The sequence below is a fragment of the Geospiza fortis genome, unplaced genomic scaffold (genome assembly GCF_000277835.1).
Source record: "Geospiza fortis unplaced genomic scaffold, GeoFor_1.0 scaffold106, whole genome shotgun sequence".
Lineage (NCBI taxonomy): Eukaryota > Metazoa > Chordata > Aves > Passeriformes > Thraupidae > Geospiza > Geospiza fortis.
In genome coordinates this window covers 838,586-864,574 of record NW_005054377.1, presented here as the reverse complement: position 1 = coordinate 864,574, position 25,989 = coordinate 838,586, and the positions used below count along the sequence as shown (strand labels likewise).

The 25,989-nt window shown below is 40.2% G+C and overlaps 1 protein-coding gene across 1 annotated transcript; it reads left to right on the top strand.

Annotated features, from left to right (window-relative positions):
- Positions 1–11,517: 11,517 nt before the first annotated feature.
- RHAG (Rh associated glycoprotein) lies at positions 11,518–24,101 on the top strand. Its single transcript, XM_005424941.2, has 10 exons — positions 11,518–11,650; positions 16,172–16,355; positions 18,054–18,204; positions 18,399–18,546; positions 19,279–19,436; positions 20,274–20,411; positions 20,633–20,754; positions 21,448–21,533; positions 22,392–22,465; positions 23,136–24,101. Exons 1-10 carry the CDS (start codon positions 11,518–11,520, stop codon positions 23,211–23,213), a joined length of 1,272 nt encoding a protein of 423 aa, XP_005424998.1. The 3' UTR covers positions 23,214–24,101.
- The last annotated feature ends 1,888 nt before the right edge of the window (positions 24,102–25,989 follow it).

Here is a 25,989-nt window from a genome sequence, read left to right as displayed (position 1 = left end):
TGCATCTGCTCAGGTTGACCTGTAGGTAATAATTTTATCTGAAATCTGACCATTACTTCAGTCTTAAATTAGACTAGTAGCTCAAAATAACCTCTGATGTTATTTTAGGTTTTGTAGAAATCATGTTTTAAGCTACTAATGTGTTACTTTATGTCTTTCTTTGAAGTGGATCTGCCACTGATTTATTTCTTTTTAATAGGAAACCCACTTTTAAAACATTTCAGGTTTTTTTGCATAATTCATTAGATGCCACTAAATTTTCTTCTGTTAACTTTTTTATCATTGTTATTGGAATGTCTTCCTGCTAAATAAACACATGATCTACCACCAGTTCACAAACAGAGTTTTTAATTAAAGTTATCTATAAATAAAGGGGTGGGGTTTTTTGATTTGGAAAATTCCTTACAGATATTTTGAGGTTCTTTTGTACTTCATGTGAGAGCGGATGAGAAAGGAAAAGAAGTACAAAGCAAAAAGGGAGGCAATTTTTTGTACAGGCAAAATAAGAGGCACACATTTTATCTGCAACTTTTCCTTTGACCTAATCACAAAAGTTCTGCTACATCTGCCTGTAGGTGATAAATGATAAATTTATTGCTGTGGCTCTTTTCCATTAACCTTGCACCACACTGGGTGTCCCACCAGAGCCCCAGCTGCTCCTGAAAGGGTCCTGGTTTTCCATAGCCCTTGAGTCACATAAAGCAGCCTTGAGCAGGGCAGAACTCACCAAATTCCCTTCTTTTTTCTGACCAGTAAAAATAATTTTCTCCACAAGGCTGCAGTTCTAGATAAAGACACAAGAGGGTGAGCCATACCCAGACATGAACCTGCATTGCTTTTTCATTTTTCTACCTGTATAAAGGATATCCCCTTTCATTAGATATTAATGTTCTGGGCCTAGTCTCACTTGCACAAAGTTTCTTAGCTAATATTGGCTCAATAAATAATTAAAACATATAGAAACACTTTGGCAGTGGTTTCCTCCCCTCTATTGTTTCATCCTGTTTCTGCTGGTCAAATTACCACCATATTAAAACAATTGAGAGTGTTGAATTAGGGAAATTTATGGTTTCCAGGACATAAATTAATTCTGATAGCCTTGATTTTGTACCTTCCTGTAGCTCAGTTTCACCCTCATGACCACTGCCACTGTGCAAGGCTCAAAGAAGCTGGAGACTTTTTACAATGGCGTGGAGCAGTAGGACAAGGGCAAATGGCTTCAAACTGAGAGAGAGCAGGGTTAAATTGGACATTAGGAAAAAATTCTTTGCTTTGAGGGTGGTGAGACCCTGGCACAGGCTGCCCAGAGAATCTGTGGCTGCCCCATCCCTGACAGTGTCCAAGGCCAGGTTGGATGGGGCTTGGAGCAACCTGGGATAGTGGAAGTTGTCCCTGCCGGTTATATGATTTTTAGGGAGTAATTCAGACTAAAACTGGTGAAATTTTCCTAAAAAAACTGTGTTTTCCTCAGAAAACACTAACCTGTAAAACCCCAATTCTCTTATGGAGAGATGCATAATTTTGGCAAAATTCTCAGGTGTTTTCTGGGTGTTTTCAGGTGTTTCCAAGTATTTCCTCTTTCCTCCCCTGTTATCTGGGCCAATGAATTTTTAACAAGGAATTAGTTTATTACCAGAGATTTCTGATAGAGCTCCCTCCTCAGAGAGCCAAGTTTCATGCTCTGGATATCCAGCTATGATGTTTGAGCATGGCAGCAGCTGGAGCTGGAAAGGATCTCCTACAACCTGAAGTGCCACCCTGGAGCACCAGGCTCCCTTCTGGGTTACTGCAGGGTATCCAACCTTTGTGCTTTTGAAGGAGATTTCAAAAGGTTCTCCTTCCCTACTGATGTGGAACGGAACAAAGAGGAGATGAGATGAAACGCTGGAAATGTTGCCTGGGTGTTCCTGTTTCTCAGAGCTGACATCAAGGAGTGCTTGAGATACTTCACTTCATGGCCCTGTGAAAGCTGAGATGCTGCTGAATATGGGTTGATCACACTCAGATGGGGTAAAAGCAATATGACATTTGCTGAGATCCAGCATGTCAAATGACTTTTCTCTCTGTTACTTGCCTATATTGTCACAAAGTTATTTTTCATACTGATGTCTTGGCAGTGGCTTCATTTTTGACACTAGGATGTGCTTTTTGGTTTGTGCTGAATTGTGCTACCTTTTAGGTGTTAGTCCAGACCAGAAGCAAATAACAGCAGGAAATTTCTATTCTGGTTCACAAGAAGCACATGTGCTGAGAGATGATAAGAACAACTACTACAGAACAAGTCTAGGCCTTATCTGTGGAGAGGGGTGTAAGAGCTCTTCAGCTGTTAACTCACATGGCAAGGGCCTTAAACACAGTTTTGAACAAGGGTTATGAAGTAACTTAACAGTCTGACAGTTTCTGAAGTAAGAATGTTTTTGATATCTAAAATGCACCAACTGCAGCAGTTCCATGGCCAAATTTGGCCTCTGGGCTAAAGGGAAGGTCATCACTCTCAGTATCCCAATGTCTTGCTGAGTGTCATGGGCCAGTATCTCCCCTGTTTTTCTCCATCTATTGTATTTTAGAACAATCGTCCACAAAACTAGCCTCAGTCTTGTTCTTGACAAATCTTACCAACAGGTTAACATGAAATTACAGAATCATTAAGGCTGGAAAAGACTTTCACTGTTAAACCATGACCTCAAGTGCCACTTCCACATGCCTTTTAAACACCTCCTGGGTTGGTGGCTTCATCACTTCCCAGGACAGCCCATTCCAATGTTTGACAACCCCTCCCATGAAGAAATTATCCCTAATACCCTATCTAAACCTTCCCTGGCACAACTTGAGGCTACTCCCTCAAAACCTCATACTAAATACAAAGCAAGGGTTGGAAACCTTCACATGACATCAGAAATTTGTATTGTCAGAATATCCAATTGATTCCCGTAAAATAAATTCATGGCAAGATGTTTGAGCAAGCCCAAGCAGAAAAGGTCCATCAGAGCAGGGACAGGAGAGGATGTTCCCCACCCCTGGGCTGCTCCCATCACTCCAGGCCAAGCTGCCAAAAATGGGATTCCTCTAAATGTAAAGGCCATGGCTAAACTGTGAAAAACAGGAGATGAGCTCTGTGATTAAGAACTTTCTTGACAGCTCCTGTCTCCACTCTTGGCCTTGAGCAAGACTTTGAACTCCCAAGCAAGACATTTGACCTGCGAGCTTCAGCCTCACTGACTGCAAGGCAGAGATAAAACCACACAGCCAGGGCAAGGAAGATTAATTAGTGAACGCTGAGAAAGAGCCCACAAAGCACTAGGGCCTGTAAATTATAATATCACATTTGATAGCCACACCTCCAGCATAATTATATCTCAGTTTAACCACGAGGCAAAGGGGACAGGGGGCAGTGGGAGATAGAAGTGAGGACGTGACACTCCCTCCCGACCCACGGTGACGTCTGAGGCTGGTGGGCTGGTCACTGGGCTCAGCCCTCTGCCCTGGGCTCTGTGAAATGCCAGCCTCAGACTGCTCCCAGGACTGACAGATACTCTGGCACCAGCATCAATAACAACACTGGAAGAAAGGCAAATTTTAGGAAAAGTTGAGATAGCAAGCTGGCATGGAAAAGGGCCATGTTAAATATTCATTTGGTCACTGGTGGAGAACCCAAGGATCAACACATGTAACTGGAAATTACTCTTTAAAATCATTATCATCAGATTCTTGGGTTTTTCACCACAAAAATGACCATTTGAAAGCAAATTATATTTTTCATTTGATGTTTTGCATCATTAACACTCCTCTGTTTTCTTCTCTTTTCCCACTGCTCCATGAAGTGCTGAAAGTAAAAGAGAAAAGCCCTAGGTGCCACACTAAAATCAAATTATGGCTCTTATTTATTTTGTTGAATGAATCAGAAGATTTTTTATTTCAAGCACTGACTTTAAGCCACCAGGGTTTTTTTAGGGCACTCAAAACCATTCACCTGCCTTATTTAAAAGTCTTTTCCCAACGTAAACAAATTCCAGAAAACTACACTAAAGATAACAAAGGAAGTGTTATCTTCTATTAAATGTGTTATTTTTGTTTAGTGACATACAGCATTCTTTGTGCAGGCACATATCATAACTTTTCCACGAAGTGATTGCTGAAGGGTCATAAGAGGCTTATTTTGGCAAAAATGGAACTGTAGCCCTTGTGATTTTTGACAGATCTGACACACTGAGGAGTCGGGGACATTTCCTGAGCACTACTGCTTCGGAAGCACAGAAATTACAGAATTTCTGTAAATTCAAACCAAGAATGGATTCACCTCTTATGTAAATGTGGCTGTGCAACTCCAGTCAGATGATGGAGGTTACATATATGTGTGTGTGTGTGTACATATATATATATATATATATAAAAATTAATTAATTAAGAAATTTAGTGAAGTCAATTTCTAATCATTAAAACTGGAAAGGTCAGCAGCAGCCTTCCACCTCGATGAAGAAGGACATAAAAATTTTACAAATAGAAAGCAAAATATTTCTTGAAGGTATTATGTGGTAACCTACCTACAATTGCAGGGAAAGTCCTCAATGACCTAAAAATTCCATGCTCCTGAAGAGACAAATGCTGGTTGATTGAAGAGACAAAAAATGTCAGTCGCAATAAATTAGGTGTTGGAAGCAGTGATCATGCTTCTTCCACAGCAGTGGCTCAGTGTTCATGAGGAAATCAGCTTATAAATGGGAAAGGAGAAAAATGGTGAAGGAAAAGAAATGAGTAAAGAGCCTGGAGGGGAAAGATGAAATGAAAACAAGTTGTGAAGGCAAGGAGACAAACCTTGTGATAAGGGAGAAGCTACTCAAACATGTGGAAATTTGCTGGGCAGATAAAAATAGCCAGAAATGGCAACAATCATCCAAGCCTAGTATTTAATAATGAGCACTGAGGAGGTTTTAGCCTCCTTGAAGCCTCTCCCACCACCTGCCCATGGCCCAGGAGCACCATTTTGGCTCAACCTGTCTCTGGTCTTGCTTTTTGACCAGCCTCCTGGATGAGCCTTGGACCATCTTTTCTGTAATCAATAAATATAAGGATGGGTGCATTGGAAACAGAAAACCAGTCCAGACCATTTTGACATAATATTAACCATAACATGTCATAAACCAAGCTTAAATCTTTGGATCTTAGGTTATTCCAGTAGCCTTGCACTAAGAGTCATTGCAGATCTAGACAGATCAGTTGTGCAAACCAGTGTAAAGATTTTTATCCAGCTTTATTTGAGTTATTTAACACTCTCTGCATGTTTTAGAGGGAAATGACAGTTTTCTAAGGAGAATGTAGCATCTAATGAGCTATAGCACAAAACTTTGTACCTCTCACAGCTTGGTATGAGCATTTCAGAGGCTGGATTTTTCCACTGAGGTAACTTTTCCTTCCATACTCATATTTATTTGCTCCCAATTCATTGTAGCACCTCCTGTGCTGGCTTGTCCCGGAAGGGGTGTTGTATTTTAGATAGCAAGTTGAGTTGTAGTTGTTCATTGAATTTGTCCTTGGCCCGTTGTGAGGAAATAATAAATTCATCTTGTCAGTTCAATAGCAGAGGACTACTTTGGGATATTCAGTGATTTAGCACCAACTTCCTGACAATTAGAAAACAGTCATGTAAATTAATAATGAAGGTGACAAATCATGTCTTCCATCAGGTCAGCATTCAAGCTGCAAACACAGAAGTCCCCACTTGCCTAACCTCCTCAGCCAGCTGGAGGCGATGCTAGCTGTACACAGGAAAAACAAACAATATGGGAGTTTCTTATAGGAATTTGTTATTTGTACTAATTGTTCTACCCATATTTGCAACTTGTGCCAAGGTCAAAATGATTAGAATTTGTGGGTCAGTGTGAACACATGGCCGAAAGGCACAGTTTATATTGGGGTTTAGCTTGTGCTGTGCCTCAGAGTCTACAGCACTCACTGAGTCATAGAAATTTTATATTTACTGTCTCTCTCGAGACAGATTGACAGATTTTTGTGAGGATCAACTATTTCATGCTACCATTAAACCACACCCTGATGCTGTACCACTGAGAACATCCCAGCTCAGCCTCCAGAGGCTGATGGTTGTACAAATGCTGCAAGAGCCACTCTTAGCAGGAGCTTTTCTGGGATTGCTCAGATTGACCTGTGCTTGTGCATGCTGATTTAAGTAAGGAATGCATCATGAAAGGTCACTGAGGAACAAAAGACTTATGGAATCACAGAATCACAGAATGGTGTGGATTGAGAGGGACCAAAAATAACATCTATTTCCAACCCCTTCCCATGGACAGGGACAAGTTCCACTATCCCAGGTTGCTCCAAGACCGATCTAACTTGGCCTTGGACACTTCCAGGGATGGGGCAGCCACAGCTTCTCTGGGCACTCTGTGCCAGGGCCTCACCACCCTCACAGGGAAGAATTTCTTACACGTATCCAAGACTCAATGCAATTCTCTTCACCTTCTGTGGATGCAGCAGCCTGACCAGAAAAAGAGAAAACGGGCTTCGTTTTCTCACAGAGGGCTTGTGAGACCTTTTAGGAAGTTGTAGGAAAATGATGATAGCTTGTTAGTATAAACAACCTGCAGGTGGTGTTTTCCTACTCTGTTTTTCTACTCTTCTCAAGGACTGTTTGTGAGAAAGATGTTTTTGTTAGCCAATCAAGCAGAATGTGTCGAATCTGTCTATAAAAGAGAGGATTTTTCATATTAAACATGCTTCTCCTGCTTCTCCTGCAAACCAGCCTTCGAGTGAATTTGTGTCATTTCTGGCTCAAGGGTGACAACCTTCCTCTACAAGTGTTCCTTCCTAGTGCTCTTCTGATGTGATGCAAAGGGTGAACACAAATCCAGGTGTACTCACAGCTGTGGAGTGGATTTTGAAAACCTAGAGGCAGACAGTCCTCTGTAAGGAAAGACAACTGAGATGATTCCCTGCCATGTCTGAAATCATCTCCTTCTGCTTTTTCAGAAGCTTAAGACCTGCTTGCCTTTAGGAACCAGACTCTGTGAGGGATTTCACATGGGCAGGAACAGCCACATCAAGTGCTCTGCTACAAGTAAGTACAGGGGACTGATGAGGAGCAAGAGAAACACATTAACATAAGAAAAGTGAATAAAAATACATGATTCACCACTCACACCATCTGAGACTGAAACACAGACATCTAATTATTTCTTATTGCTTTCATAAAATAATAGGTAGAGCTCCCAGGTGTTATGCAAAGCATCCATCTTAGCTGAGGTTCCTTTTTATCACAAGAGCAGTTCACACAGGCCCACTGGCCCTTGTAGAAGGGAGCAGAACCCTGTTATCTCTAGTAAACAGCTTTCTTGCAACTTTGGGATACACCTCCTCCGAAAGTTTCTGTTTCAATATTTAACCCCTGTTTTGCAACACTCATGCAATAAAAGCAGAAATGAAAGAGAGAAGTTTTTTAAGTGAAACACGCTCCTCTTCAACAAATCATGCTTTAGCTGAACATAGCCTAACTGGATGTAACTATTTGGCCTATTCTATTTAGAGGAAAGAAAAAAAGCTCATTCCTTCTAGTGTTACCTTCCATTGATGTTCTTTGTGTACTGGAAAGATTAAAAATACAGTCTAGTAATCAAGTAAGGTCTTAGAGAACAAAGTCTGTGAGATTTCAAATGGAAAAAAACCCCACATTTATTTTAGAAAGAGACTCTGCATTATCAACCCACATTTACAAGAAATCAGCTAAGAGGCTGGTGGGGGTGATTTGGATCCAGTCAAGACAAAGGGGCAGCGGGCAGAAATGAATGCACAGAAAGCTCCACCTGGACAGGAGGCAGAATTCCTTCCCTGTGCAGTGACTGAGCCCTGGAATGGATTGTCCAGAGAGGCTGTGGAGTCTCCCTCACTGGAGATATTCCAGAACTGCCTGGACACAATTCTGTGCCCTGTGCTCTGGGATGACCCTGCCTGAGCAAGGAGGAGGCCCCAGATGAGCCACTGTGGTCCCTTCCAGCCTGACCCATTCTGTGATTCTTATTGTTGCTATCTAAGGAGTCAGAAAATCCACTGAATGTTACTTCTGTCTTTAATGTGAAGGAGGCTATTTAAGGACTGCATGAACAAACTGCATTTTCTTGGATGAGCTTGCAACTTGAGGAGAGACAAGGGTCTGCTGACTCGAAGAATTAAGGTTAATGTTTAATGAAAAAAAAGTTTCTTCCGCAACATGCAGAAATGGGATAAATGTCAATGTTCTCAAGAAAACTCAGCTCAAAGTGCAGGAGATCTAAGAAATATTTCTGTCCCAGTGTGAAGGCAATATGCACCTTATTCCACCTCCCTGGTCTCCACAGCTGTGGCTACATGAAGAGCATACACCAAGGAAGAAAATTGAAGATTAATGTGCACCCAAGTCATGCTTTGTAAGTCCGCATTGAATGAGCCCAGACTTCAGTGAACTGAGCTCAGAGCCTTAAATAATATCAGCCTCTTCTAGGAGACATCCTGGACCTGATTTGAACCTGTGTCAGCCAACAAACATGATCAAAAAGAGCACTTCCATTTACCTGGCCTATTTAGCCAGGTAACTTCCTTTACCATGAAAACAATTGCTCTTGGAAGTTTCTATTTCTTCTGGAAAACAAATAGAAAACACTTGCAGATATGGTGCTGAGGGAGTATAGTTGGTGGTGCTGGTCTAGTGGTGAACCTGGCAGTGCTGGGTTAATGGCAGGACTTCACAGTCTTAGAGGTCTTTTCCAACCTTAATGATTCCATGAGTCCATGATTTAAAAGGAAAACACTGCAGGTTACATCAGGCACAGAATTGCACAGAGTGTGTCTGGTCAGTTGAATGCCACTCCTAATGATGCTTGAGGGCATTCTGTAAGATTATTAAATGCACATTCTTTCTCATTCTTTAGGTAAGATACTGCCCAAGCAACTCCTTTATTTCTTATTTTTATCATTCCAGAAGCTCAGAACTCTGCCATAACTGTTCACATTTATTTACATAAAGTTTGTGATATGTCACCAACACCCTATTTAGATGGAAAGCTGCATAAAAAAAATCCAACAGCTATTTAAATGACAAATATGTAAAGTTATTTAGTAGATAAAGGTGTGCAAAAATATTTGTCAAACACCCTCACTCCCTTGCATGAGTAGCCAGCAGGATTGGGATAAAGCAAATAAGGAGACATAAGGGAATTTCCTAAAGAGGAACAGTTCAAGATGTGTGCATTTTGATTGCCCTATGCAGCAGCTGGATGGACACACAAAGACATTTGAAAGGAGATGTTGGAAGTGGCTGTTCCCCATCACCTGGAAAGCCTATGTCAGAAACAAGGCAATCAGGAAAAAAAGGGGAATGACAGACAGCCATTGACATGGCAGCTGCTTCTGCTGGGAAATACATCAGACCAAAATGTAGGACCTCCCATGTACAAAGTTTCTACTGTGATGTAGGGCTGAAAGATCCAGACCTTGTTTTCATGATTTAACAGGACAGACATCCTGTACTCTCCACAGATGGTGTGACTGGTGTGTATGTACCCAGGGTATGGATATTCACAATTCTCAGCAAGCAGAAACTGAGGCAGTAATTCAGGCCAGACTGGGTTTTCCCAAAAGGTCCAGTGAGGAAAACAGTCCAGCTCCAGCCCTTGGATAAAGCATCATCTTCCTGGCAGTTTGTGTTGTCAGTCCTTTTAGCTTAAAGGCAGCAATATCTGAAGATAATTTGTGACAGATTCAGCCTTGTTAGTGGTGAGAGAGAAATGTTTCATTTATTTAGAAGAACAAATATTAGAGTGCCTAAATATTGGAAAATAACTTCTTCAGTATCCCTATTTGTGTGTAAATCGCCTGTATGTGTCTAGGGGCCATTCTGTGGCTACTGGACATTAGTTCACCTCACTGGGAAAATAGCTAAGCTATTCTTCCTGACCAAGGGAAAAGAAAAAAGACACGGATAAATACTCTTCCAATACAGATTGTGTGCCTCTGTGTGTGTACATACCTGCATGAGATTTAAGACATAAAATAATAACCTCAGAAAAAGTCCTGATTGAATGGACTAGACCCACTTTAAATTCTAAACAATATTTAAAGGCTCTTTTCGTCCTAAGATTTCAGCAAGGAAACTTTTCTGCACCCCTAAAACATTTTAGTGTGCAATAAGGATTGCATATATGTCATGTGAGATCTTCACTAGGAAAACCTTCATGTAATGAATACACAGGATATTCGTGGCTGAGCTATGAGTAAAAAAAACCAATGAACTTTGCTCATGAGTTTGTCCTTTTTTAATCATCTCCTGAACAAATGCAGGAGCTCATAGGTCCTCACAATCAAAGCTGGCATTGTGTCCAATCCTGTGGTGCAGTAAGGATGAATGATCACTTTTTAACAAAGCTCTGTTTCCTCTCTTTGAGCTGCTCTGATGAAATACAGTTCCTATGAAGGAAAAAACTCATATGTGCTTATTTTAGCTTTGCCACTTGCAGGCTTGATTATGTGATAGACAAGAGTTTTCTTGCTAAATAGTTTGGTTTCCCTTCCAAATGCGAAGACTCATTTTCAGGGAGAAAAATCTGTGAGAACTTTGAACTTAGTTTGGATAATGGTCTAACTCTACCTTTATATTAGAGAAGCAATTATATTCTCAAGAGCAAGAGATCATCCAACAGTAAACTATGTGAAATTTAATATTCTCCTCCATTTGTGAGATAGTTTACAAACTAAACTTTTTAAACCATGTAATAGATTTGGTCTCTGACCTATTTCCATTGTCTGAGCTAAGGGGGATGTTTAAAAAAGCAATCATTAAAAATGAAAAATGGAGTTGCTCTCTTCAAATTCCTCTTTCAGTAATTGCAGCTTTCCTTTTTAACAACTATGAATATCCTTTTTACATTTAAATAAGTACAATAATTTCCTTTTTAAATAAAACTTTACGATGAGAACTTGTGCTCTGAGAATGCATACTTCACTGCAAAATAAGTGCAGTGAAGTACTCATTGTAGAAAGAGTTGTCGAAAGAGATTCTCTTTGCTTATCACAGCCTATATGAAGAGAGGTAATTTTCCATGTTTTATTTGCAATGCAAAATTATTTACTTTTTGGAAGAAGAACTACAACTTGAAAATATTATTGACTACAGGCAACACAATTGAAAGTCACTGCTCCTTACTGTGTGCAGCAAACCAGGCTCTGTGAGATTTTCTTAAATGCTTAAAGTATGTATAGGCAATGAGAAGTACATCTGTGGCTGAATGAGCTGGGTTGTATTACAGACTGGAAAAAAAACCCACATGCAAGCCAGTATTTCGGACACAGAAGCACCCTGGGAAATTGAAATCACTATATTGACCTGTACTTTTTCCCTCCCATAGTGGGTGGGACAGAGTGTTCACGTCTCTGTTTCTTTTTTTTTTACTGTATCACCCAGATCCACGGAATTAGCCAGCTCCTTTGAAGGCAAACACCCATTATCAAGCTCTCACAGCCACCTGCTCTCCAGCAATGCCTCCAGACTTTGACACCAACATGAAGTTCAAGTTCTCGATCCTGGCGCTTCTTCTGGAAGTGATTGTCATCATTTTGTTTGGGATATTTGTGGATTATGACTCAGATCCTTCTAGAATGTTATACCCACGTAAGTATTTCTGTCTAAGATCTATAGAAGCTGAAATTTCTTTAAACTGATCCTTAGCAAGATTTCTGAATAACTTATGAGACCTACTGAAAAAGCTGGAAAAGAAAGTTGTGTTTTGGGGCAAGCACATTTTTCTGAGGTGTGAAAGCAGCAGGCTTCAAAGACAAATCCAAATTGAGAGGATACAAAATTCTGCAAGCACCTCACTGCTGAGAAGTTTACTTTTATTTGAGAGAAAGCCTGAGAAATAGTTCTGGTGTTTGCGCAGCAGGTTAAGACTTGGAGAACTGTGTATTGCTTTGAAAGAGTCCAGCATTTTCCAGAGACAGATGGGGGTGTTTCTTGCCAGACCTTCTATCCTGATTAATATATTAAATAATTAAAATTAATAGAATGTTTCATTGCTACCATCCAGGTTTGGAAAAGGTGTCTTATGAGAACATGGATATTGAGCTGCATATGCACCATTGCTACAAAATGTTTGTGAAACCTGGACTCCAAAAAGGGCCGTAGTTTTGGTGCCAAGGTGGATAAGCCCCTGCTATCTTCCAAAGCAGTGGCTCCATTAGGGAGCAATGGTTTAGACTGAAAATGTTTCTATTGATTTGTTGCTCTGCAAATGCTTGGTGAAGATCAGAAAAAGCTCCTGGCCTGAGAAGTAGTTAATCACTTCTCTCATGCAAAGGCTATTGTGAATTAACAGAAAACAAAGTTTGCAGAGCTTCAAACTGTGTTTTCCTGGTGGTATTGAAGGTTTGCTGTTCAGTTTTTTGGCTCTGAGGCCTCAATGACTTGTAGCCCTGATTGCAATGCGCTTAATGAGGATCATAGAGTACAGAACTCCCTGCCTGCAGGTAGCACCTGTGTAATTTTGAAAGTAATTTTGTAATTTTGAACCCTCTTTTTCTCTCATCCTAACTGTCCTCTCAGTGGCTGTTACAGGGGCATGTGAAATCAGGTTTTAGTAATCGTGTGTTGTGTATTCTCATAGAGAACAGCAAATGAGGGCATTATTCAGCTCCAAATGCAAGTCTGCTGATGGACATCAGGGACTAATTACTCACATTTAGATTACCTCCACTGAGATGTGGCAGTATCCCTGAGATGTGGTACCTTGGGCTGTGCCCAATCTCCATAACAGTTTGGCCATGTCAATGATGCTCATAGAGCCAAAGGAAAGTTTGGGTTGGAAGGGATCTTAAAAATCACCTCATTCCAATCCCCTGCCATGGGCAGGGATACTTTCCACTATCCCAGGTTGCTCCAAGACCGATCTAACTTGGCCTTGGACACTTCCAGGGATGGGGCAGCCACAGCTTCTCTGGGAAACCTCTGCCAGGGCCTTGCCACCCTCAGAGAGAAGAATTTCTTTCTAATACCCAAAGTAAATCTCTCCTCTTTTAATTTAAAACTGTTCCCTCTTGTCCTATCTTTATCTGCCCATCTAAGAAGTCACTCTCCCACTTTTTTATAATCCCCCTTTAAGTACTAGAAGATGCTTTAAGGTCTCCCCAGAGCCTTCTCTTCTCCAGGCTGAACAAATGCATCTCTCTTAGCTGGTGCCATATTAAATTATCCCAATTGTATTGAACTATCCAAGTTCCTAAATTAAGTCTAGTCAGTGTATTGGGAATTACTCTTGGTCCACTGTCACCCAGGAGGTGATTGTTGGCCTAGACAAAAGTTATGCCAAAACCCAGAGGAATAATTTGACAGCACAGGTAATTGTAGTGACACTACATTATAGATCTTCAAATGTAACCTACCCAGTTAGAGATCACCTATGCTTATTTCTTCATTAATATCAGTGTCTTAAAAGTGTGGGAGGAATTTCCTGCTGTCTCCAATGCCTCCCTGTACAGGCAGTGTATGAGTTGTTATTCCTGCACACTTGTCCCTTGGCTGCCCACACCATTGACCTGTGAGCTGCCTTCTGGAAAGGTTTGTGCTCCTGCAAACTGGCCCCTTGACCTCCTGGCTTTAGGAATAGCATGGATAAGGGACTACTCTAAGGTGGGAACAGTGTTTTAGGAGAGAAGAACATATATTTCCTTTGGCCAGGCTGTTCAGATTACCAGTAGAGACATAAACCAAGCAAACACCACCAATATCATTGAATTTTTAGGTATTGGCCTCACAGAAGTCATTCCCAATAAAGACTGGGAAAAAAAGTAGATTTTCACAGTACCTATATTTTCACTTTTAGGACCCCTTACACTCAAATTTACCTGTACAAAGTGGAAACAAAATGTAGTTTGCCTGAGGACTTCGCAGAAATTTAATGCTATGGTTGTTTAGGTGTATTAGGAAGTATCTTGAGCTAGGACTTCCCTTGAGTACCTAAAATGGGACTCAAACTGCTGGGTTCAAACTGCTTCCCATGCTATGCCTTAGGATGTTATCCCATCTGTACCGCAGAGATTAGTTCTTTCATCCAGGAGGCAATTTAAATTCTCAGTACTGCAGTGCAAGGCCTGATTTTGTATGACTTAGACACCTCAGCACCATGAATTCAAGCTGTTTTAGTGGTTTTGGACAGAAGAAAAATGAAAATAATAGTGGAGGATGGGAATAGCTTTGCACTCAGGTAAGGAGGGCTAAGTTGAGATCATTCCCAAAGTGTAGTTTTGCATTTTATCTATTTCTGGTGGATACAAGAACAGGCATGGCAAATTGGATGGACAATTTCAGGTGTGTTGTGCCACTGGAATGGGAGAACAAGGGGGTGTGATGGTTCTTCAAGCACTGCAAGAGGATTTCTCTTGTACTGGCATCCTGTTTGCATTGTCCTGTGAGCATCCATGACTCCTGGCTTAGGAAAACTTATGCATCCCTCTTGTTCAGGGTTCTATGGTTTACAACTCTAGGCCAAGCAAGATCAATTCTAGAGTATGTCACAAGCATCTTTGTGTTGAGACTGACAACCTTGCAGTGGAGGTCATATGCTGGTCTTGGCCAGCCTTGCAGAATTCTGAGTAGTCAGTAGTCTTTGTCCAGGATCTGCTGGAGTGTTTTTCCCAATCTTTATTTTCCTCTCTCCCAGAAGTGCTATGCTTTGTCAAACACAACTAGTTGCTGAAGCAATTCAGTTCAAATAATCTGTTTTCTTCGTCATTTAAAGTCACTCCAGACCTTCTCTTTAAAATCATGCATAAAAGATAGTTAAAGTTCAAGGTACAGGCTAAACTAGAAGGAATTTGTCCTCAACACCCATGAATTAACCTAGTTTTAACCAGGACTTTAAACCATTTGTGTGAGTAAGTCCAGACAGCTTTAAAATGTTCAGCCTGAAGAGGAAGCAAAAGGGTTGGAGGTGTTTGTGAGCCACCTGCATTTCTGCAGAATCACAGAATGGCCTGGGTTGGGAGGGACATTAAAGTTCATCATCTATTCCCAAGCCAACCAACGATGCTGTTTCTTAAATGCAAAGTAAAGGCTCTTACTGCTATTTCGGTGCTAGGGCAGGGCTGGAATACGACACTGCAAATATAAAAGAGTTTATTAGAAATCCCCAGTAAATTCTTATACTTCTGGGCCCTCTTTTGGCCAAGCCTGGTAATGCAAAACTCAGGTATACTTCAAGTAATGGGAATTGCAACTTCAAGGCGAAAGTTACACTAACCAGCTCAAGTTTTTCATGCTTATTGACATGCAGGAACAATTAAATATTGTTTTTTAAATGTTCTCTCTATGCTGGAGGTTCTTAATAGCAGTAAAATCAGAATAAAAATTGCAATTACAGGACTCCAACCTGTTTAAGAGTCAATTAAATCATGTAAAGCTTAAAAGTAAAAAAATATTTTAAAATTTAAAGTATCCATGTTGTGGTGATAGACTCAGTTTGTACTAAAAGCATAAAGAACAAAATTAAAGTAATAACTTCAAAACATAGAAAAATTATGAACCACATTTTAACAAAATTCATATTTCAAAAAACAACCAAATATTTGAAGGAAGACTAATGGTGTGCTGATTACCTATATTAATTTTTAAATTTAAATTTAGTCCATGTAAAAAGAGCAATGTCTCTGACAGTAATTGTTATCCATGTAAAAAGATCAATGTCTCAGACAGTAATTTTTAGGAATCCCAAAGATTCCTTTGCACTGGGACACCTAGCACTCACCCAAGCAAATCCCATGTACAATTTTGGAGTTAGTCAGATCACACTGGCTCTGAACACCTTGATTGAAGGGGAACAAAACTTTGCTGTAAGTACGTAAATCTTTGATGATGTTCCAGGTAGCTTCACAAAGAGAGGACAGTGCCAGACACAAGTAAATTTGCAAGTATAGAGATCCAGTGGCTTTCCATAATGATATAGGAATCAATACAATCAATAATTAGGTGTGGCATTTTCCAGACATTCTGTTTTCAGCTGGTAGACTGGTCATGAAGTGGGAAGAATGGATCACATGCATGACTGGAGTTTGGAACTCTTGTCTACTTAAACTGCCTTTGTCCCCAGATTTTCACCCTTCTCAGTCACTCTTCTCAGTCTCTAATGTGTTTTCCCTTCAGACTTTCAGGATGTCCACGTGATGATATTTGTTGGATTTGGTTTCCTGATGACCTTTCTGAAGAAATATGGATTCAGCAGTGTTGGTTTCAACATGCTCATTGCTGCCTTTGGTCTCCAGTGGGGAATTCTGATGCAAGGATTTTGGCATATGAAAAGAGGGAAAATTTCTGTTAACATCGAAAGGTATGTGTGAATTCACAAAAATTGATATTTCTATCCCTGAAGATATCAGGAGAAGCCATAAACCACAACATCTATGGGGTCAGACTTAACCTGAATTTCATTAAGCCTTACTGTGCATGTCTCCACATCCTTCTGCCCTTCACCTCTGAGAGGGCCACTCCTGGTGCACTGGGCCAAAGTTTGTAAGTTTGTGAAGAAATTTGTGGTGCTACCTTGTGTGTGGGAGGTGTGGGTCCTGTAGAGAGATTGCTCTGAATCTCTGAAGCTGCGGAAGCTGGAAGATTTCCAGCAGTAGCACAGCACATCCTGCACCCAGCAGGCATGGAAGGATCTGTCTTTCCATGACACATGGGGTCACAGAAGAAAGGCTGGAGCAGCATGTCTGTGCACTCACAAGGAATCATTCCTTACTTCCCAAGGAATGATTTCCATGAGCATCAAACTCCAGCAGGGTCTGAACACCAATCACAGAATAAGAGACCTCATGGGCAACGTCTCTAAGCACATTTAGTGCCCCTCCTCTTCACCTGTCCTGCCTCTACCAAGGTCTCAGAGTGTTTTTCACATCTGCAGTTCTGCTTTCTGAGACAATTTGTAAACAATTTTGAAATGAACAGCATCAGAGCATTACTGAGGGGAAAGCAGCAATGATACAAGTAGCTCCCTAATGCTTACAGGCAGGCATCTTTAGAGGGACCCACAGATTAGAGCCGCTCTGTGCTCTAAGTTTTTGATCAATTTCTGGTTTTATTTACCTTTGCCAATCCCCAAAACACATTAACACTGGTCTTGCCTGACAGCTTATGCAAAGATGATGCACAGACAGGTGTGCAAGGCTTCCAGGATTATATAAACCATCTGAACAAAGACCTCACTGTCATCTTTGAAGCCTAGGTGGCAGTCAGGGCTGGAAATTGAGTATGAGGAGCAGCTGAGGGAGCTGGGAAAGCAGCTCAGCTTGGAAAAAAGGAGGCTCAGGGGGGACATTCTGGCTCTGCACAGCTCCTGACAGGAGGGGGCAGCCAGGGGGAAGTCAGGCTCTGCTCCCTCTGCACAAATGAGTGACAGAACAAGAAGACATATCCTGAAGTGACAAGAAGAAATCACACCAAGGGAGGTTGGGTTGGATATTAGGAAAAATCTCTTCGCAGAAAGGGTGGTCAGGCATTGGAACAGCTGCCCAGGGAAGCTGTGGAGTCATCAGCCCTGGAAGTGTTTTAAAAACCTGCAGATGTGGCACTGAGGGACATGGTTTAGAGGTGGACTTGGCAGTGCTGGGTAAAATGGTCTTAGAGACCTTTTCCAATCTAAATGATTCTGTGATTGGACTCAATGGTCTCAGAGACCTTTTCCAGTCTAAATTATTCTGTGATTCCATGACATATCTGCACATCCCCATACACTTCTCATCTGCCTTTTCCTCATAATTCCAACCAGGTAAGCACATGTACGGTGTAAGTGGGAGGAAACCTTCTACACTTACTCTTCACTAGTTGGTAAGATCCTTACAAATCCATCTGGAAAGGTTTGATTTCATTTTTATCCATGGAGATGAGCTTGATGATTTTGTATCTGAAGAGTTAAAGCTCTATAATTTTAATGATATCATTTTAATGGCATGTTGGGTATTACAGCTTTTAAACTGATTTTCTTTTATTTTTGTGTTTTGGGTTTTTGTTTTCTTTTTCTTAACTTCAGCATGATAAATGCAGACTTCAGTACAGCAACTGCTTTGATTTCATTTGGAGCACTCCTGGGGAAAACAAGTCCCATTCAGATGCTGATCCTGACTCTCCTGGAGATCACCATGTTTGCATGCAATGAACACCTAGTTACCAAAGTATTCAAGGTACAACTATTTAGCAATCCTTGTTTTCTCTTTATAACATATGCTTTTACTTTTTAATACTTCCAGTTTGCTTATGCTAGGCTCTGATTTCTACCACAGAGTTAAACCATTAAGTCCTCCAGACTTCTCGTTCATCAGACCCTTGTCTTTATCCTGTATAAAGTCTCTGGCGTTATTTTGGGTCCCTGTTACAGGCCACAGATGTTGGAGCTTCGATGACTATCCATGCTTTCGGAGCTTATTTTGGTTTGGCTGCAGCTTTCGTCTTGTACCGTCCTGGTCTGACAAACAAACATGATAATGATGAATCCACCTATCACTCAGACATGTTTGCCATGATTGGTAAGTGAAGTAATATCAAGAGCTGATCAGCTGTTCATCCCTCCCCCATCCCTATTTTTTTCTGATCACCTATTATTATGCTACATTAATTTTCCTAAGTACCTTTCTGGAGGCAAATTCCTTTTAGTCTCATTAATGCACCGTATTTTCAGTGGCACACATATTTTTACAGTTTTTCTTTGCTTCCAAGGATGGAAAAATCAAATAACATATGTGTTTTCACTGTGCATTAGTGGTGATTTCCTTTCTATTAAATCTTGTGCTTTTCAGCAGTACTTCCAAAGCAATTGTTCAAAATTAATGTATTGAGTTGTGCTTGTCATGATAATGAATGTCAGAAACCATATATCTATCTGTCCATGAGAACTGTTCATAGACCAATTCACCAGCTAAAACTTTCAGTTGTATTGATAGATGATAAAGGATTTGCGTGTGAATTGTGTTGTCCGTGCCTCCTGCTCTGGCTGGGGTTTCACAGTGCTGGTGATCTCTGACAGTGAGAGGGGCATGACAAGGGGTCATTAAAGCCTTCCAGTAAGACTTGACAAGAGACCTTGTGTCAATATCCCAGCTGCCAGTGTCAGAAAAGCTTCTGCATATTCTATTACTTCTTCCAGAATTTTGGCCATTCCATGTTTCTCATTAATCGTCGTCCTCATTTCTTTGTAGCTCTGATGTATTTGCCCTTGTGACTAAACAGCTTTTGCTTTGTTTTGACTTTTACTCATACAGGCACCCTGTTCCTTTGGCTTTTTTGGCCCAGTTTTAACTCTGCCATTGCAGAAGCCCAGGTAACAGCCATTATCAACACTTACTACTCCTTGGCTGCCTGTACCATCGTAACATTCGCCCTCTCCAGCCTGGTGGATAAAAGAGGCAAATTCAGTATGGTAAGAATCATATCATAACCCTTCTTAAATGGAGTCAGCCCTCTACAATAAGGATGAGTAGGCAGATTCCCAGTGTCCATCTATCTGTCCAGGCTATCTGGAGCCTTTCCCCATACTATGGCCAGAATTAGAGCCATTTTACTTGTAAAACCTTTAAAGTCTGATGAGAAGTGGCTGAGGGAGCTGAGGGAGCTTTAGAGAAAAGGAGGCTCAGGGAGGATCTTCTTGCTCTCTACAACTCCCTGAGAAGGAAAGGTTCAACCAGGTAGGGCTTAGTCTCTTCTTCAAATACCAAATGACAGCATGAGGAAAGAGCCTCAAGTTGCATCAGGGCAGATTTGGGCTGGATATTAGGAGAAATTTCTTCACAGAAAGGCTTGGAAAGCAGTGTAGTGGGTTGGGAATATGTTGGTTGTACTGGTTTGATGGTTGGATTTAATCATTTCAAAGGTCTCTTCCAGCCTTAATGATTCTGTGATGATCCTCTCTTGTTCACAGAACCTGCTGGACCATCGAGACATTAGTCCAGTGTTCAGGTGGATTTTTGAATCTTATTCCGAAGTTCCTACTTGAGTTTCCTTATTACAACAGCCAAAATAGGTCTCTCCAGGAAATGAGCCATTCCCTGGAAATCTCAGTGCATCTCCACAACAGACAAAACAAAACCAGCTTCTATCAGGCTAAAATCCAGCTCAGTGTTCACCCAGTCCTTTCCAGCAGCTGCAGTTATTTGTCTGAGCCCAGCATGTGCAAGAGAGCCTTCAGAGGCACTCAGCCCTAAAACAAGCCACTGCTTCTCCTGTGTCACCTCTGCCTTGCTCTGTGTCCCCTCTGCAGGTTCTCATTCAAAATGCCACCCTGGCAGGAGGTGTAGCAGTGGGTACCTGTGCTGACCTGGAAATCCACCCTTTTTCTGCCATGTTCATTGGGGTCATTGCTGGAATTGTCTCTGTCCTTGGGTTCCAATTCCTGACTGTAAGTATTGGGGACCCAGCTCTGCTCCCATTTTTTATTTCTCTCTGGCTTTCCTGGAGCTCCCTTGGTTTGCTACAAAGGGAGGATAGATACAGTAAATTCAGGAAATGGTGACTTTTATTCATTATTTGATTCTTGTACTTCTGCTCTTTCTTTTGCATACCATCTAGAGATCATGGAAAACAAACTCACTCTAAACTTCCTATTTCCCCTCATTTCAGCCTGTGATGGCATCCAAGTTGAGAATTCAAGACACTTGTGGAGTTCATAACTTACATGGTTTACCTGGAATTCTGGGGGGTGTTGCTGGCATCATAGTGACTGCGATAAAAACAGAAACTAGGTGAGTTATAGAGAGAAGAGAGAAAAGTTTTTTGATTTTTGAAGGTCTATTATAATTTGCTACCTTATTTGGATTATGATTTTTTTTCAGAATTGCATCATTGATTTGATGTCAGGCATTGTATTCTCATTTAATTTGGGTTCTTCTTGATCTCCTGCCTTTAACACACTGTTTAAATGCCAAGCTTGTTACAGATTAAAAGCTCAAATAAAAATAAATAAATTAAAACATCAAAAAGAAACAGCACACTGAACCATTCAAACATAGAAAAACCTTTATTATGACTCTACAGTTGCACTGTTGGTATTTGAAGGATTTGAAAAAAAAAGGCAAAATGGCTTTTTTCCACTGTCTCGTAAGACTACAAAAAGATGAAATGCTGGTTGTTTTGACAAAAGGGAGTATTCTCTAATGGCTTACAGGACATTAATAACCTTCTCAAAGAACTTGTTTTCAACTGTAGCCTAAAAGAAAGTTAAATTAAAGTCATGGGTTCCTTCCTGTACACAGCAATGGCAGCATTTGTTGGACTCAATGTTCTTGGAGATCTTTTCCAACTATAAAGATTCTAGGATATTTTCCTATCAGTCACCTTGTCCAGCATGCAGCAAGTACAAGTTGTAAGACTGATCATCAGTCTCAAAGTGTAACAATTTTTTGATGGGCAATGGTTTGGTTTTCTACCCTTTTCAGGAATGGTCACATGCTGACTCCTGCCATGCAGGCTGCTGCCCTGGGAAGTACACTTGCAATTGCAATTGTGGGAGGAGCACTCACAGGTCAGTGTGATGCTTATAGTGACAAAAAACACTGTGAATTTAGAGGTTTCTCCATGGAGAACTTAAATGTATCAACAATTTTGTGTGAATAATGCAAAATTGAAATAATGGGTCCCAATGCCAGAAACTCAAATATGGAAAAACAGTTTTCCAATGTTTTTGTCTTCAAATGAAGTTCAGGTTTGTCAGGAAGAATTTCTTCACTGAAAGGGTGGTCAGGCATTGGAAGGGGCTTCCCTGGGAAGTGGTGGAGTCCCCATCCCTAGAGATGGCCAAGGAGTGATGGGATGTGGACTCAGGACTCTGGTCTGGTTGACGAAGATGGTGTTTAATCTAGGATTGGACCTGATGATCTTGGAGGTTTTTTCTAACCTAAATGTTTCTGTGATTCTGTGATTCTATATATCTCACTGAATACATGTTCCAAAGATATTGAGTTTTATACCTATAAGAATGATAAGGTGTTGTTTTGGAAAGAATTCTCCAGATTCAGACACTTCAAATTCTGAACAGAAACTAGTTTGAGATCAAGACCTACTCAATGAGGTGTCACAGATTTCCATGTGTTTGCGAATACTTCCAAACAAACAAACAAAAAATCAGGATGAAGCAGAAACTTTTGCTATGAAATCTGGTCAATTAGAAGCAAGCTCTTATTTATGCTCTTATTCATGTTTGTATGAGGTAATCTGCATCACCTCTTGGAATAATTGACCTGATGTCCCCAGGATGGTTGGGCATTTCTGTAAATGAGGAAATCAGCCAGAAAACTTATCTGGATGTCTAGGGCACATCTGAGGGACATTAATTTGGTAATTTTCTTCATTTTACAAACCTCTGATGCTGATTTTTCTGCAGGTGCTATTCTAAAGATCCCCTTCTTGGGACAAGTATCTGACCAGAACTGCTTTGATGACTCTGCTTATTGGGAGGTAAGACACAACCTCCTTTTATTTTCATTATTTTGGAGGATGTACTGCCACTGCATCCCTGCTCTCCTGGGCTTTGTGGTTTGCACACATGAGTCAGAAAGGCTGCCTCTTCAAAATTCAAAAATCCTGCTCTACCTCAGGCTGTCAGTTTATCAAGGCCAGGCCACCTTCAGGATAATTTTTGGCCTTCTTGGGTAATCATGCCTTTTTCATTGGACTCACCTTGAACAAAAAGCAGAAATAGAGACAACAAATTGATATCACAGTGGAGGCCTTTATCTCTCTCTTACGTGCTCGTTGTATCAGGTATCCTCTTCTTTATCAGAGACTGATGACATATTATTAATTTAGGCAATCTGAACTTTATTGTTTTATGCCAGGACAAACCCAAAAAGGCAAGGGAAGAATATATAATATACATTCCTTGTAAATAAAATGTGAAGTAAAAGGAAATTTTATTCATTTTTTTCAATAAATTAAACATTTTTCTATGAAGAAAACCCTGAGTTCATCCCTCAGTATCCAGAATCGATGGCTCATCTCAGGCTGTGTCAATGTTAATAAACAGATATATGCAAATAGAATTACATTCTCAGCACATTTTAGTCTTCTTTTATGGCAAAAGCAAATCTATATATCCTTAACTGAGCTCTTCTTTTTTTCATGGCAGGTTCCAGAGGAGGAGACAGTGCCTGAAATTCACTCCAGCCACCGTGATGAGCACAGCAGATTTGAAGCTGCCATGTAGAAAAAGAATTAATCTGCAGTATTTGTCCTAATAATGCTCTTTTCTGTTTCTAATGCTAAGAAACAATGAAACAACATCCAAGTATTGTCCCAACCACACCAGGTTTTCAAGAAAGGGCTGAAGATAGATATATTTTTGTAAAAGAAAACAAGCTTGATTTTAGATTACTTAGTCATTATGCCAAGCTTGGGTGAATAAATTACGTCCTTCTAATATATTTTTTCATCAGAAAAAGGCACCATAAATTGCTCTTTATCTATATTTTATCTTTCGTGATCTCTGACAGCAATATAGCTGTTGGAATAAACTTTGGGTTTCAAGATTATTACAGGACAATATATTTTACTGTGAGATTTCTGAGTTACATTCTTCAACTGTATAGGGGTAATCAAAAAGAAATTAATTTTTATTTTTTATATGGATTCGAACAAACTTTAACCAGTGTATCCCAGCTAAAATTTTTGAGAAAGTGTGTTGTCCTGTTTTCTGATGCAAGAGGAAACATGCTGTATTTTGAAGCTTGATTATGACACAAAGCAAAATGCTGAAATAATTCTTATGTCAAAGCACAGAATACAGTGACTGATAATGCAATATGAATATCAAGATTCATTGTTAATATGTTTCTTGAAAGGAAAAAGAGAAATTGTAAAAAAAGTTCATTCTTGTCTTAGATCTATTTATTTATTGTCATAGATTTAGTTAGTTTCAAGGATATAATAAGGACACTGAGTAGGAGCTATGAAAAACAAGTGATTGCATAATAGGTTTTATTCCATTCAACAGTAATAAGTGTATTGTAGCAATGTTAATTGTGGTATTTACATGCCCTCTGAACAGAGAGAAGCTGTGAGACAAGCAGAGAAGAAGGAAGACACAATTCTTATCTCACTTGCTGTGCCTGTGTTGTGCTAAAGTAGAATGCAATATGGAGATTGTTTACCCAAAGTGAGGATGTTTTGTTCCCTTGGCCTATCAGGGCCAAGAAATGTGTGTGTGTGTTGGACTGTCACGGGACTGTCACGAGAGAATCAGAGATGAGTGCAGTTCTCTGCAGTTGTGAGCAAAAGTGAATGCATGGCAGATTCAGTTTAGATGAAATGTACATAGTATAGTATAATAAAGTAATTAATTCGCCTTTTGATGATGGAGTCAAATGCATCATTCTCTCACCCCTTCGTCGGAGTTGCCTTTGATTTACAATAGTTAATGGCAAGAAATATAACCTGAACTAATGCCAGCTCCAGAAAAACATGAATTGTTTGGAACTGACTGGAAAGAAATTGTTTTCAACCTGCAGAAGACTTGGCAGAGAACTTCCATGGGGCAAGTCACTGACTCTGAAGTCACTTTCTCCTAAAGAAGTGAAAGCAAAAAGAAGAAAACTGAAGATTAATTAAGGGAAATTAACTTCATCAGGGAAGTGATAACAGAGGCTGCTCAGTCCAGAGACAAAAATTGAGGTATCTGAAGGAACTCCATGAGGTGCCTTTGTGCATGGGATAATCCATTGAGAGACGATGGATGGGAAGTGGAAATCAAGCAGAAGGAACACAGTGCCTCAGTCCATCATTCATGGAAAGCTACTGCTGATGTCTGAATAACAGGCCTAAGATGGTGAACTCTCAACCTTTTTTTTTAATACTGGGATCTTATTTCAAGTCTTACTTATCAAACTTAAGGGGAAAACTCCTCTCATATAAAATAGCACATACATTTTAATTTCTGCTGATGTATTTTTCCTTGAAAATCTTTAGAAAGATACTAGGTAGGGCTGTCCCATATGTTATACCTGCTGTATACTGCTACATATGTCAGATTTCTATCCATGAATAAAAATGCATTTGTTGTATCACACTTTAGTTCAGAGAAGCTCTTTTGCAGATGTGCAATGAGTGACTCTCTTCTGCTTTGTTGGCTGTAAAATGATCTTTATCCTCTCACAGCTGTCACACATTCATTTTTGTAAAAATTGGGGAAGCATTTAACAATGCAAATATTGCATTTGTAAAAATTTTAGAAGTATTTTTTGTATAATTTATTAAGTGTTGCAGTACTTAACTCTGAACAGCCTGTAAAAATCTTATCTTCAATACCTTAGATTCCTGCTTGGGAGTTCAGAAGGTCTTTCATTCACCTTAAAGCAGGTGAGGTAATTTCACTAGTTTTGAGTGCTGACCACACAGGAATACCTGAGTGAGGAAGCATCACCCACTGGTAGTAAATTAATAATCTGAATTATAGTAATTAATAATTTGAATTATAGAATCCTTAAGGTTGGAAAATACTTCTGAGATCATCAGGTCCAACCCTGGATGGATTATCATCATGGCCAGTAAATCACATTGAGAATGCTGTGTATACTCATTTCTTGAACACTTCCAGGGATGGTGACTCCCCTGCTTCCCTGGGGAGCCTGTTCCAGTGTTTAACCCCTCTTCCAGTGAATAATTTTTTCCTAACATCCAACCTAAACATTCCCTGGTGATTGATGCCTTCAATAATAACATTTAGGAGTTCTTTTAAAATCCAAAAGGGAAAAAATGAACTATACATTTTTGTTTTCCAGTTCTCCTTATAATCTTTCCATAGCAATCCATACCCACATCGTCTCAGTATTCATTGTCCCCAGACTTCTTTTTCAGAAGATTCCTCCTCCAGAGAAATCAGTTCCCCCAGAGACCTTTGGGTCTCTCAAAAAACAGAGTAAGGAGATGAATCCTTTTGTTCTACCAGAGCTTTAAATGCTATTTTTTTTTCCACATGACTGTGCCCT